At 65.4% G+C, this 12,238-nt stretch overlaps 2 protein-coding genes and 1 long non-coding RNA gene across 5 annotated transcripts; 1 reads left to right on the forward strand and 2 right to left on the reverse strand.

Moving 5' to 3' along the window:
- Positions 1-390: 390 nt before the first annotated feature.
- Positions 391-5,601, forward strand: LOC120244710. 2 transcript variants are annotated; one of them, XR_005531604.1, is made up of 4 exons: positions 391-484; positions 4,817-4,947; positions 5,074-5,237; positions 5,518-5,601. It is a non-coding gene; the product is annotated as an uncharacterized LOC120244710 (long non-coding RNA). The 2 variants fall into 2 exon arrangements; XR_005531603.1 differs by lacking the exon at positions 391-484 and having other exon boundaries at positions 4,609-4,947.
- Positions 1,376-7,028, reverse strand: FAM189B (family with sequence similarity 189 member B). Of its 2 annotated transcripts, none has more exons than XM_039251427.1 (12): positions 6,146-7,028; positions 5,891-5,947; positions 5,524-5,634; positions 5,299-5,418; positions 5,062-5,169; positions 4,453-4,628; positions 4,214-4,313; positions 3,837-3,906; positions 3,149-3,700; positions 2,536-2,604; positions 2,174-2,427; positions 1,376-2,087 (listed from the first exon to the last, which is right to left on the reverse strand). In XM_039251427.1, the coding sequence occupies exons 1-12, from the start codon at positions 6,368-6,370 to the stop codon at positions 1,914-1,916; spliced, it is 2,016 nt and encodes a 671-aa protein (XP_039107358.1). In that variant the 5' UTR covers positions 6,371-7,028; the 3' UTR covers positions 1,376-1,913. The 2 variants fall into 2 exon arrangements, with proteins under 2 accessions (XP_039107358.1, XP_039107359.1); XM_039251428.1 differs by having other exon boundaries at positions 4,453-4,625; positions 6,146-7,027.
- A 279-nt stretch (positions 7,029-7,307) lies between these two features.
- Positions 7,308-12,023, reverse strand: SCAMP3 (secretory carrier membrane protein 3). The gene is made up of 9 exons (XM_039251472.1): positions 11,794-12,023; positions 11,409-11,486; positions 10,417-10,539; positions 10,218-10,338; positions 9,551-9,679; positions 8,750-8,909; positions 8,549-8,650; positions 7,901-8,018; positions 7,308-7,767 (listed from the first exon to the last, which is right to left on the reverse strand). Exons 1-9 carry the CDS (start codon positions 11,857-11,859, stop codon positions 7,621-7,623), a joined length of 1,044 nt encoding a protein of 347 aa, XP_039107403.1. The 5' UTR covers positions 11,860-12,023; the 3' UTR covers positions 7,308-7,620.
- Positions 12,024-12,238: the final 215 nt, after the last annotated feature.

Here is a 12,238-nt window from a genome sequence, read left to right on the forward strand (position 1 = left end):
CTGGGCCGCGCTCCTGAGCTGGCTCCTTTGGGAGCCTCGGGGCAGGGAACAGTCAGTGCCCAGCCCCTCCCATCGCGCCTGGCCGTCCGGCCGCGCCCCGGCACTCCCCGAGGCCGCTCGTCGCGCTGGGGAGTTGTTCCAGAAGCTTAGCCGCTGACGCCGCGTGCGCGCAGCGCGCCGCCCTCCTCCCCGCCCCGTCCGCGCCCTGCGGCCGCCGGGCACCGGCGGTAGCGCGACAGTTAGACCCAGCGCAGTGAGGGAAACCAAAACCAAGCTGGTGCCGGGTAGTAGCAGGTGCTCAGAACAACGTGGTGCCCCGCGGGGACGTGAGGGGGCACGGCCGGGGGCGCAGGCCTGGTGCGGGGCCAGGAGGGGCGCGGAGCCCTCGGGAGGCAGCTTTCCGGAGCCGTGAGACAGGCGGTACCTGACCTGGTCGTGCGCCGAGTTTGGAGACCAGGAAGCCGTCAGGCTTCGGCAGGGCTCGGTGCGACATGATTTCCTATCACTTTCCCGAGCGGAGAGCGGAAATAGACCTGTTCCGAGGCCGGGAGGGAGCGGGTGGTGGCTTGAACTAGGTAGCTGGTGAGGCAGGCAGGCAGGCAGGATACCGTTGGGGGTATTGGATGAGGGAAAAGATGCAATCGAGAGGCTTCCCAAGCTTCTGGAATGTGCAGCCGGCCGAGCAGTGGTGCTGGTTGTCGAGCTGGGAACAGGTGCTGGGGATGCGTGCAGGGGTTCAGCTGTGGCCACGCGGAGCCGAGAGCAGGGGTTCAGCTGTGGCCACGCGGAGCCCCAGAGCCCGGCTGCACATCCGAGCAGAGGTGTCAAGTCGGAGGTTGGAGACCTTGGAGAGACCAAGGAGAGAGCCCTCCGGGGACATGCAGATGGTATTTAAAGCTATAGGTTTTGCTAGTGGCTATTGCAGCAGAAAACAGAAGAGGGTCAAGGGGAGAGTCCGGGGTCCTCCAGCGTTACACTGCTCAGCAGAGGTGTTGGAACTGGCAAAGGAAATCGAAAGGGTAGAGAGAAAACATGGGAGAGCACGATGTCTTCAAAGGGCAAAATTCAAGAGGAAAGATGCTGATCATCCAGGTTAAATGTATCTTAAGGGTCAAGTGACATGCGGGCAGAGGAATGGCCACTGGGTCTGCTACCTTTTTGGCTACTGAACACTTTTTCACGAGCAGTGCCTGGGGAGGGGTGGGAGTGAAGCATGACTGGAGTGTTCAGGTGGAGGGAAGGAAGAGAGAAAACGTTTTGCTATGAAAAGGAGCAGAGACACAGATAGCAGGAAATAAACATCTTGAGAGAGTTTTCTTAACTACGAGGGATGCCAGAACAAATTTCAGGGGGTGACCAAGAATGATCCAGAAGAGAAGGGGAAAGTTGAAATTTATTGAAGGCTTATTTAGTGTATTAAAAGCTTTACAAACATTCATCTTCACAATGTTTTACAGATCAGGCAATTGAGGTTAAATAACTTGCCCAAGGTCATGCAGCTAGAGGCGGCAGAGCTGAGAGTCCCCCAGATTTTTCGGACTCTTGGTGCCTCACCAGCCGCTACACAGGCACGCGGCCCGGGCGCAAGTGCTGGGACACGCCTGCCACCTGGCCCTGGGGCCTCTGTCCAGTCAGGAGCGCTCTTTCATGCTGGGGGGTAAGACTCTCTTCCCCTTCCAGGGCTGCCAGCGAGGCCCCCCCCCACAGCCTGAATGCCCATGCAGCGGGGAGCAGCAGCCCTCCCCCAGGTGCAGGGGGGCAGAGACAAGCGGCGGGAGCCCCCGGAGGCAGGAGGCACAGGGACGCTTCTGGGGGGGTGCTCAGCGGGCTTTCCGCGTCCGCCAGTGCATGGGGCGCCGGGGCCGTGGCCCCAGCATTCACCTGGATGTGCTGGGCACAGCCAGAAGCCCGGGTCAGAGCCTCGTCTCCCGGCTGCCCCCGTTGAGGCTGAGGCTGTGGGGGCGGGTTCCGCGCTCCAGGCGGCGGGCGGACAGGAGGCGCCGCAGGGAGGAGCCGGAGCTCAGGTCACCGCAGCTCCGAAGGTGGAGGCTCTCTCGGCCGGGCCGCCCCCACGGGCTGCGGGGCACCTGGAGGCGGCGTGGGGGAGGCCATGGGTTCAGCCTGAAGCCCCAGGCTGTCCTGGGTTACCTTCCCAGACCCCCCTAGCTCCTACCTGCTTAAGCCCATGGGCCCCACTGCCACTGGGGTCTGGGGCCTTCTTGGACATCTGGAGGAAACGAGTGACCAAGCCCCGGCCCGGCCAGCTGCTCTTCAGGTCTCCCAGGGACTGGGCAGGGGCAGGGCCCGACGGCAGGGGGCCCTTTCGCAAGGTGGGCACGGGGCGCCGTTTCTCGGCTGAGCGGGCGCGTAGCAACTTGGGAGAAGGGCAGCGGGCTAGACGGAAGAGGCAGGCTTCCGAACAGAGCCCTGGAGAGAGAGAGAGAGAGAAGAAAAGAGAGAAGAGAAGGGAGGTGCAGAGAAGGCCAGGCAGCACTGCCCTGCCTCCCGGCCCCTGGACTCCAACCACAGGCTGACCTGTATCTGCAGAGGAAACAGAAGCTGCTTCTTCCTCGAGCACTTTGGTATAAAGGTCCCTGAAGTCAGCTGCGGAGGAGATGGGGGAGGCGTGGAAGTGCCCAGTGGACGCGCCCACCGACCCCGCGGCCCTCCCGGGAGAGATCTCCAGCCCCCAGGAGCTTTCCCAGCCCCCAAGCCCCATCCTCAACCGCGGGGCCAAGGACTGAGGTGGTGTCTTTCGTGGCGCCCCCCCCCCCCCAGTTCCTGGCGCGTGCGGGCGGTGACGAACGGTGCCCCGGCGAAGCTGCCAGTGCAGGGCCTCATTCCTGGGGGGCTCCAGGGCACCGGGGGCTGTGCTGTGACGCCCCCCGCAGGCAGGGAGCAGAGGCTGGGAGAAGGTGGGTCACTAACTCAGGCCCAGCCCCAGAACTGGGGTTCCGAAAACATCTCTTGGCCACCCAGTTATGATGGCGTGTTTTCGGGACCTGAATGCTCCAGAAGAGGCCCCTGCATGAGTGAACTCAGCCTGTTTTGCCCCTCAGGGACCTCTGAGGGATCACTGGCCCCAGACCCCACCCCCACCCCGGCCCGCCCGCCCACTCCTGAACCCTGGGAGGGGGCGGGTGCTCACCGGTGTCGCTGGAGGTGGTGATGCCCGGGTCACTGTGCGACCGTGGCAGCAGCAGCGGTGGCGGGGGAGCCGGATTGGGAGGCCGGTGCCCCGGGGGGGTGAGGGAACCTGAGCTGTCGCTGAAGCGGCGAGCGGGGGCTCGGGCAGGAGGGGCGGCGGCCGCCCCTGGCCGACCACCGCCCCGGGGGACCCTCCGCCTCAGCTCGGGGAAGCAGGGGCCCACCCAAGGCGGCCAGCCTTCCAGCCGGTGGCAGCTTCGGGCGGTGGCAGGGGCCCCCAGGGGGGGCGGGGCCTCGGGGGCGGAGCAGGAGTAGGAGCGGGCGGCCCTGGGGGGCCTGCGCGGCAGGGGGCTGTCCTCGAAAGGGCCGCGCAGGCCGCAGTCCAGGCTGAGGCAGTAGCCGGCGCGGCTGCGCTGGATGGACCGGAAGAGCACGTAGTCGACGGAGCGCACGGAGCCCTGCAGCTCCAGCAGGCAGGAGTCCTCCGACGGGCTCGAGCCCCCGGGGAGGTCGCCGATGGCCGACAGCGCCAGGGACCCGCTGTCCATGGACACTGTGGGCGGCAGGGGCGCGTGGTGGCACTGGCCCATGCAGGACGGCTCTGCGTCCCTTCTGCCTCGAAGGAGGCCGCTCCAGTCCCGGGCTCCCCAGACCCACCAGGCCGCCCGCCCACCCCGCGTCTTGCTCACCGTCTACGATGGAGGCCACTCGCTCGCAGATGCAGGAGCCGTCGTGAAGCTGAGGGTCAAACAGAGTGGCCTGGTGGTGGAAGACACGAGCGTCAGGAGCCACCCCACCAGTGGGACAGAGCTCCGGACACCCAGACTTCAGTCCCGCTTTGTCACTCTGTACGGTCCGTTACGTGGGCCCCGGTTTCCACGCCTGTGAAGCAGGGCAGTTCCCACCCCTGCGCTGCCCCCACCCCCGTACCCCCCCCCGGGGCTCGGGGCGGGGGGGCACCCAAGAGGCCCGTGAGAACTGCTGTTCTCTTTGTCCAGGGACAGCAGCTCGCTGAGCTTTTCGGGCTCTGTCCCCCGCCCCCCAGGCCACTGAGACCCTCTCTCACCTGGCTGTCTCCTCGTAGCCCCATGACGGCCTCGTAAGAAGGGGGGCAGTCAGCAGGGTACAAGGGCACCGGGCTGTCCATGGAGCCGTTGTAGGTGATGCTGGGGGGGTGGCGGAGAGGGAGGAGCCTGGCAGAGTGCCCTACTCCACAGAGCCCCTCCTGCCACTCCTGGCTGCAGCTTCGCCCCCACCCCCCACCCCACCCCCCACCCCACCCCTGCAGGACGCGCCAGGCCTCACCTCTGAGCGTCTGTTTCCGAGCTGCAGGTGTACTCGGGGGGGTAGTAGGGTGGAGGGGGCACAGGTGGTACAAATTCCTCCAAGTCCAGCATGGTGTGCAGCAGAGGGGCTGGCGGCGAGGAAGTACAGCCCAGAGACCCCAAGGGGCCTGAGACCGAGCGCTCTGGGGCCAGCTGCTGGGGAGCAAGGAGGTCAGCAGGCCGGGTGGCCGGGAAGGCAGCTCCTAGGCCCGCCCCCCCGCCAGCACCAGCTCCTCTTCTGTCATCTAGAAAGTCCTTGCTTTGTGACGCCATCTCCGTCCAGAATTGCCACCGGGCCCCGGCCCCCACTCCAACATTGACCCTTTACCCTCATCCCCATCTAGGATCTTTCTTCTGCACTCCCCCCAACGTGTAGCCTCACTGTCGGTCGGGTCACAGACTTCTCCACTCCCTGTCCTTCCCCCTCCTCATCCTCCCGCGGGCCCGCTCCATGTCCCTACGCCACGTGTGCCTAGTAAGTGACCCGCAGCCTCTGGCGCACAGAAGCCAGCACCGCGGCCACCGTTCCCAGCACATACATCCCTGCCCTCGTCGCAGCTGCTTGGCTTTGACCCCGGCTCCCCCTCACCGTGTGCACGAGGTCCAGGGAGAAGATCTGGATGCAGCAGACAATAGCTGACAGGGTGCAGATGACGGCGGCACAGACGGTGAGCCCGCAGACACTGAAGAGCAAGTTCTGGAAGAAAGAGAAAGACGATGGGAGAGGGGTCCCCCGCCCCCCCGTCCTGGGCCCACGAGGCAAAGGTGAGAACCAGGAGGATGGTGGGGGAGTAATGGGTGGCTGAAATGGGGCGCGCGCACTCACCTTGAGCGCCCCTCGGGCTTCGTCACAGGTGGAGTTGGGGGCAACTTTCAGTTCCTGCCCCGACTCCGGACAGGGCCGAAGAAGGGGAACGGAGGGGCAGCACACACAGACCTTCCCTTCCTGCATGGGAGTGGGGGGGGCGAGGCAGCCCGAGTCAGGACAAGCCCAGGCGCCCCGCACACCGCCCCCGACCAGTCCTTTCTGGCTCTCCCTCCTCAGTCTCACCATGGAGCAGTCTTGGAAGTCTCGGGCCAGCTGAGCGTTCTTACAGGAGAGAACAGAGCCGGCCATGCTGAGCATGACACAGAGCACCGAAAGCAAGGAGAAGAAGGAGATCTGGCGGAAGCAGGTGCACGCTCAGGGCCGGGGCCCTCAGGGGGACCCGCTGCCACGGGTGGGGCCCCTCCTTCACGGACATTCACGCCTGGCAGGCACAGGGAGGGGGCCCTCCGGGGTACCCGCCCTCCTTCACTGACGCTGATGCCTGGCAGGCACGAACCGCACGACCAGCTCGCCTCTCCAGGGCGTCCGTGGGCCTCCCCTCAGGTGCTGGGCACCTGCCTCCCAATGGGCACCAGACCCTAACACTTACCACTAGAGTGAATGGCCGCTTCCAAGACACAACACCAACTACCCCGGAGAACGCCAGCTGGGGACAGAGTGGGCACAGGCTCAGCCTGGCAGGGGGAGGCACGGGAGTGAGCCCCTCACCCCAGGGTGGGCCCAGCCCTATAGGAAAACAGAAGCCCAGAGGAGGGAGGAGGGGCCAGCTCCTGGACTGGCAGCTGGTGAGGAGGGGTGGGGCCCCAGGAGCCTACCCCACCCAACCACCGTGCACCCAACTCACCGAGAATCCAGCCCAAGACGGGCAGGACCTCTTGATGCTCTCGGTGGTGGTGACGGAGGAGGCCACCATGCTGAAGGTGACCACCAGGACGCCCAGGAGCACCTGCGCCAGCCCCAGCGTGAGCAGGGCCTGCAGCCAGGGTCGGTGGAGGCGCAGGTGGGTAAGGCCCCGGGTGCTAGGTCGACTGGTCAGAGAGCGGCTGGAGTCACTGGGCGAGGGCATCATGCCTGCCGCGCGGTTGCCTGCGCCTCGCTCGGCCTCCGCCCGCGATTGGGAGCATCTCAGAGGCGCCCGAGGCCCCGTCCTCTCTCCTCTCCACCCTCTTCGCTCTAGAGCCCACCTCCCGGATGGGTCCCCTGGGACATGGCCCAGGGCCTCCAGCTGGGCGGGGGCCCAAGGGAGGGGCGTCGCGGAGGGGTCGCAGGGGGCTCCCTCCCCACCACGGGCACCGGACGGGCACCGTGCCCGGGAAGGCGATGAGGACGCGGGGGCGCCGGCTCATCGCATCTCCCTGGAGAACGGGGGCGCCGAGAAGGGCAGGTCCAGGCGCGAGGAGAGGCGGCGGTCGGGAACCCGGGGCGGGGCGGGGCGGGGCGGGGGAGAGTGGGAAGAAGAGGGGAGGGGTCCCGAGGCCTATGACCGCCTGGCGGGGAGAGGCCGGGGCGCCCCGCTCCCCCCGCGACTCGCTGCACTCCCCAGTCCCGGGCGGCAGCAGGTCCTGCCCGGCGGCGGGGGCGGGGCGGGGGCGGGGCTGCGCGGGGCACCCACCCCGGGCGTTGGCGTCCGCCCGCGGGCTCCGCGCAGGGGGGCGGCGGGGGCGGGGCGGAGCCTGCGCGGTGCACCCCGGGAGTCGCCGTCCGCCCGCAGGCCCCCGCGCAGGGGCGGGGAGGGGGAGCCCCGCGGGGGCGGGGCCGGCGCGGTGCATCCCGGGAGCGGGCGCCCGCGCCGGCCCCGCCCCGCCCCGCCCGGCCCCGCCCGGCCCCGCCCGGCCCCCCGCGCCCCGGCCCGCGGCGCTCCTGGCAGGGGCAGCGGCGACTTTGCCCTAGGTCGCGAAGCTTCCCCCCCAAAACCCCCCCGAGTTAACGTTCTGCCTCCGCCCCGGACCCCACCGCACGCCGCTCTCTTCCAAAGCGTTCCCAATAAAACTTCCCGGAAACGGGGATCTGAGCTCCAGTTCCACTTTCTTTTTATTTAAATAACCGAAGCAACAGCCTTGGCACAGCGGAGGGAAGCTGGGTTGGGGTGTGTGGGAGGTGGCAGTAGTGTGGCCTAATTGCGGGGTGGCGGGACCAGCGGAGACTGGGTCACAGTGGGCTCCCCGCACCCCGAAGTCAGGGTCAGCAGTCACGGCCGTGGGGGCGGGGGCACGAGAGAGGAGGCCTCGGGCAGTGCGTCTCCGCAGGTCCCAGGGACCTCGGGGAGGGGGGCTGAGTGAGCTCCCAGGCGCGGCAGGGCCGGGGCAGCCCCGGCGGGCGTCACGGGGCCCGGAAGGCATTTTCGGCAGCCCCGGCGGCCGCACTGGCAGCGGCGGTTCGTACCGCAGGGTTGGAGAAGACCCCGGCGGCGAACTCCTGCTGCGCCTTCTGGAAGCTGGCACCTGTGCGGCGGTACAAGGAGTGGATCTGCAAGCGGGCGGAGAGGTCGTGACCGTGCGCTCCCGCCGCCGCCGCGCCTGGCTCCCTCCCGCCTCGCGCACACTCCCCCCGGGGTCCATCAGCAGGGACGCCTCGCCCCACCTGGAACACAGCGTCTCACCCGCTTCAGCATCACAATCCCCAGCACGGCGATGCCGGTGAAGAACAGGGCGACCAGCAGCATGAGCACGGCCACCGCCGTGTTGGCCTGCAGCACCACCAGCGCGGAGATCCAGCCACTGCCCGGAGGGGAAGCGGGGAAGCGGGTGGCGGTGAAGGGGGCCCCTGCCGCGCTCGGCTGGGGAGCGAGCAAACACGCCCCATTCCCACCCACCCACCAGGGGGCGCTCCCCCGTCAGGCTGGCGGCTCTCCAAGTACCATGATCCCAAACTACATCCAGCCTCTCCAAGTTCACTTCCAGCTTCTGAACGACTGGCTGCCGCCTCTGCAAGCCCTTCCGGACATCCTCGCTCCACACAAGCCTTTCTGTAGAGGAGTGTCAGCCCCTCTTCAAAAGTGCTTAGCATGCTTCCCCCAGGAAGCCTTCTCAGACTGACCACGTGCACCTTTCCTCCCCCAAACCTCTGCCTGTCTAGACTTCGGGCCAGGCTCTCTATCCTGGAAGTGGGTCCTATTTCTCTCATCAAGCTAGCACTTCGCAAGGACAAGCACCACACCCCGCCTCCTAACAACCCGTCCCAGCGCCCGGGGCCTGACTTGGTCTGACGGGATGAGGAAAGGGTTCCGGTGCATGGCAGCTTCACGGACCTGAAGCCCCAGCCCGGGATGCCAATGGCCTGGAGGACAAAGAGCACGTCCTGGACGAAGAAAATGAAGAAGAAAACGAAGAAATTGAATGAGCTGTCACTCCTGCAGGGAAGAAGAAAACGGGTAGGGGGGAGCAGAGTTAGGGAGGAACAGCAGGTGCGGGCCTCTGAGGTTCTCCGCCCCGCCCCGCCCGTCACTTACCGGAAAGCCTTATACATGGGGCGGTACCAGCACACAAAGGAGCAGGGCGTGAAAAGGAGGGCCCAGAGGATAGAGAGCCCGAAGCCCGAGCCATTGCTGGTCGTCACACAGAAGCTGGCCAGGCAGGCGAGAAAATTCAGGAGCAGGGCCAGCGTGCTGCCTGCGGGATGGAGGTGCGGGATGCTGAGCGTGGTCGGCAGTGAGGGCCCTTCCCCCAGAACCCCCATCCCTCAGCAAATGGGCAGAGCAAGGAAAGGGGGCCCCTGCCCTCCCCAAATCCTCATCTTGACAAGGGAGACACATCTCTTCGGAAGACACTTAAAACTGAGACAATGTTTCCGGCCCGGGACATGGGGAGGCAGGCGGGGGGGGGGGGGGCCAAGAACGGGCTTTCACTTGGAGGCTGGAGAACATCTTCTAAATACTACAGAAGGAGTAACCTGGGAAACTCCTGGTGAAATTGGCCTTAAACTCAAATGTTGAGAGGTGCTTGGGTGGCTCAGTCGGGTGAGCGTCGGAAGTCGGCTCAGGTCATGATCTCGCCGCCCATGGGTTTGAGCCCCGCGTCGGGCTCTGTGCTGACAGCTCAGAGCCCGGAGCCTGCTTCCGATTCTGTGTCTCCCTGGCTCTCTGCCCCTCCCCTGCTCACACTCTCTCTCAAAAATAAACATTAAAAAAACCCCAAAAGCTGAGCAGAGCTGAACTGCTGAGCTCTCCGGGGGTGGGCTCCGGGGCAGGAAGGACGTAACGGTACTAGAGGCGGCTGAACTCTTCCTCCAGAAAAGGCTTCTCGCTACTCACACATCCAGAGGTAGTACATGGTGGATACGGTCTTCTGAAATTCTTGGGGGATCTCCATGGAGATGTCTTGAAAGAAGCAGGGCTGCACTGGGCAGAAGGCGGGCAGAGGGGGCCAGTTGTTGTGTCGAGCTGTAGGGCGCAGAGAGCGGAAGGGGCCCGGACGTGAGGCAGAGACCAACAAAGGAATCGCCATCCTCCCTTCCACCCCACCTCCTCTCTTCCGTCTCCAGTTCAGGGTCCGAGGACACAGGACGGAGCGGCAAAAACAGGGCTGACGGCATTTCCTATGATCTGCAGCTTTCAGGCTCTGCCGAGCACTTTGCACGGATGGCCTTGTCTCCCCCTCACAACAATCCTGTCCCGCAGGTACAAACACCATCTCCGTTTTACAAGTAAGGAAACTGAGGGGCGGCCAGCTGGCTCTGAGCTGTCAGCACAGAGCCCCGAACCCACGAACCGTGAGGTCATGATCTGAGCCGAAGTCGGATGCTTAACCGACTGAGCCACCCAGGCGCCCCCAAATTAAGTAACTTACCTAAGAGCTCATAGGTAGGAAGTACTAGTGCCCAAGTTCAAAGTCAGCAATGTGGCTCTCGAGCCCAATGCCTCATGTTCTCTTTGCTCCTGCAACAGTGTGCAACGCGCCCCTGCCCAGGGCCCCGCTTACCAGCCGCCCCCCCCAGGGCCGCGTGCTGCAGCTCCCGCTCCCTCCGGTCCAGCTCCTCGGCCTTCCGGTTCAGCTCCTCCTGCTTCTTCAGCAGCTCGGCCGTGGCTGCTGCGGCAGAAGCCTGTCCAGTGTGTGAGGGGGCGATGTGAGCCCCAGGCCCAGGTCTGGCCCCCACCCCCCACCCCCACATCCCGTTTACCTGGGTGCCGTAGGAGCCGTAGTTTTTGGGTTCCGTGGGGCTGAGCTTTCTGGAAGACTGCAACGAGGGAGCCGACGGGGGAGGCAACGGGGGAGCGGCCGGAGGCTCATAGGCTGGTGGGGGCTGTCAGTTTTGGAAAAGACCGTAGGGATCGCCCAGACCCTCCCGACACAGGTATCCAGGCTCTGTCTGACGACCTCTACATCTGGGCCCCCTTTCCGGGCCCCTCCTTCGGAGAGAGCCGCACCTCCGTCACCCCCCACCGCCCCTCACATCTGAGTCCTTAGCCAGGACTCTAGACACTCATCCACCGAATGCATGCCCTCCACTTTTTAAAGCTATTGGCCCTTTCTTTCTTAATTTTTTTTAACGTTTACTCATTTTTCAGAGACAGAGCATGAGCAGGGTTGGAGCAGAGACAGAGTGAGACACAGAATCCAAAGCAGACTCCAGGCTCTGTGCTGTCAGCACAGAGCCCGATGCGGGGCTCGAACCTCGAACCCACGAACTGTGAGATCATGACCTGAGCCGAAGTCAGACACTTAACCAACTAACCACCCAGGCGCCCCTCTTCCTTTTTTTTTTTTTTTTTTTTTTTTTAAAAACAACAACAACAAACCAACTCTTGGTACTTTCTATTGCTGTGGAGCAAACAGGTCTGGTCCTTGGTGCTCACCTTCGGAAGGCACACCTAAGCATAACTCGTTTTCTCCTGGACTCCAACCAGCCCCATAATTTACTTTCGTCACAGAAGCCTCCCCAGAGGCAGCCGTGGTTCAGGCCCTGCCAGGACTAGCACTGAGCGCTCAAGTGGGATGATTGGCCCTGGTGTCTCCAGAAGGATTCGGCAGCCCAGGGCGGCCCGGCTCTCTCAGGGGGCTAAGATCACAGTACCTCTTCCTTTGCATGCAGAAACCCCCCTGCATCCCGACAGGGTGAGCTTACTGGCACACCCTCCCCTGAGTGCCACCCCATGCTCTCCAGAATCTCACCTCCCGGGTCTCAAAAGGGTTGTAGACGTCAAGGGTGGCATACTGCGGGCTGGGTCGGTGCTGGATCACAGCTGGGTCCTGTGGGCAGAGAGCTGCGGCTCAGCGGGCACCTGGTGCCCCTGGGGGGACGGCGGGGGGCCTCTCCTAATGCCTGTGGCTCCGAGGACTGCACGCTGGAGGCCACGCTGGTGCCCCAACGTTTGCCCCAAATCCTTCACCCCACTCTGTTAGCACCCCCCCCGGGTGCTCACTGGTCTGGGGTCACCGGCACCCCCACGTGGCGGCCCTGCCTCGGCACAAACGTCGAGAATGGGAATACAACAAGTGAGCCCGTCCAGGAGCGAGAGGAGTCGGCCGAGCTACCCAAAAAAGGCCGGCGCGTCACCTGAAAGGGGTTGTCAAGCTCGCCCGGGCCGGCGAAGGGGTTTCCGCCGTCTCTGCTCTGAGCCATGTTTGCAACTGCGGCCTGGGCCGCCCCTGCCCTCCACGCCCCTGCGCGGCGGCGGCGGCGGCTCCCTCCGCTCCCGTCGGTCAGCCCGCTCGGCCGTGCACCGATTGGCCGCGGAGACCGGAAGGGTCCCGAGGATCCCCGCAGCGGCGGCCGGCTGCGCCTGCGCCTACGCTACGGGCGAGGACGGAAGCGACCCACGTGACGTCCGCAGCCCCGCCCCCCCGCGCGCGGCCCCCCCCCCCCCGGCAACGAACTACAGGTCCCGGCGGCCCTCGCGCCGGAGGGCGGGCCCGCTAAGCGGCCGGAGCCGCTGGAGGCGGAGCACGGGCTTCCGCACCCGGAGTCCCTCCGCACCCGGAGGCCCCGGGCCCTCCTCCGC

The sequence above is a fragment of the Hyaena hyaena genome, unplaced genomic scaffold (genome assembly GCF_003009895.1).
Source record: "Hyaena hyaena isolate Hyena2069 unplaced genomic scaffold, ASM300989v1 scaffold_385, whole genome shotgun sequence".
NCBI lineage: Eukaryota > Metazoa > Chordata > Mammalia > Carnivora > Hyaenidae > Hyaena > Hyaena hyaena.

Coding starts and splice junctions, on each gene's coding strand:
- FAM189B (XM_039251427.1), bottom strand. CDS start 6,370: ATGATGCCCTCGCCCAGTGACTCCAGCCGCTCTCTGACCAGTCGACCT. Junction 5,635..5,890: donor AGCGGCCATTCACTCTAGTG/GTAAGTGTTAGG, acceptor TGCTTCCGCCAG/ATCTCCTTCTTCTCCTTGCT. Junction 2,428..2,535: donor TGTTTCCTCTGCAGATACAG/GTCAGCCTGTGG, acceptor CTCTCTCTCCAG/GGCTCTGTTCGGAAGCCTGC.
- SCAMP3 (XM_039251472.1), bottom strand. CDS start 11,859: ATGGCTCAGAGCAGAGACGGCGGAAACCCCTTCGCCGGCCCGGGCGAG. Junction 11,487..11,793: donor AGCTTGACAACCCCTTTCAG/GTGACGCGCCGG, acceptor CTCTGCCCACAG/GACCCAGCTGTGATCCAGCA. Junction 8,910..9,550: donor CATGTACTACCTCTGGATGT/GTGAGTAGCGAG, acceptor TCCATCCCGCAG/GCAGCACGCTGGCCCTGCTC.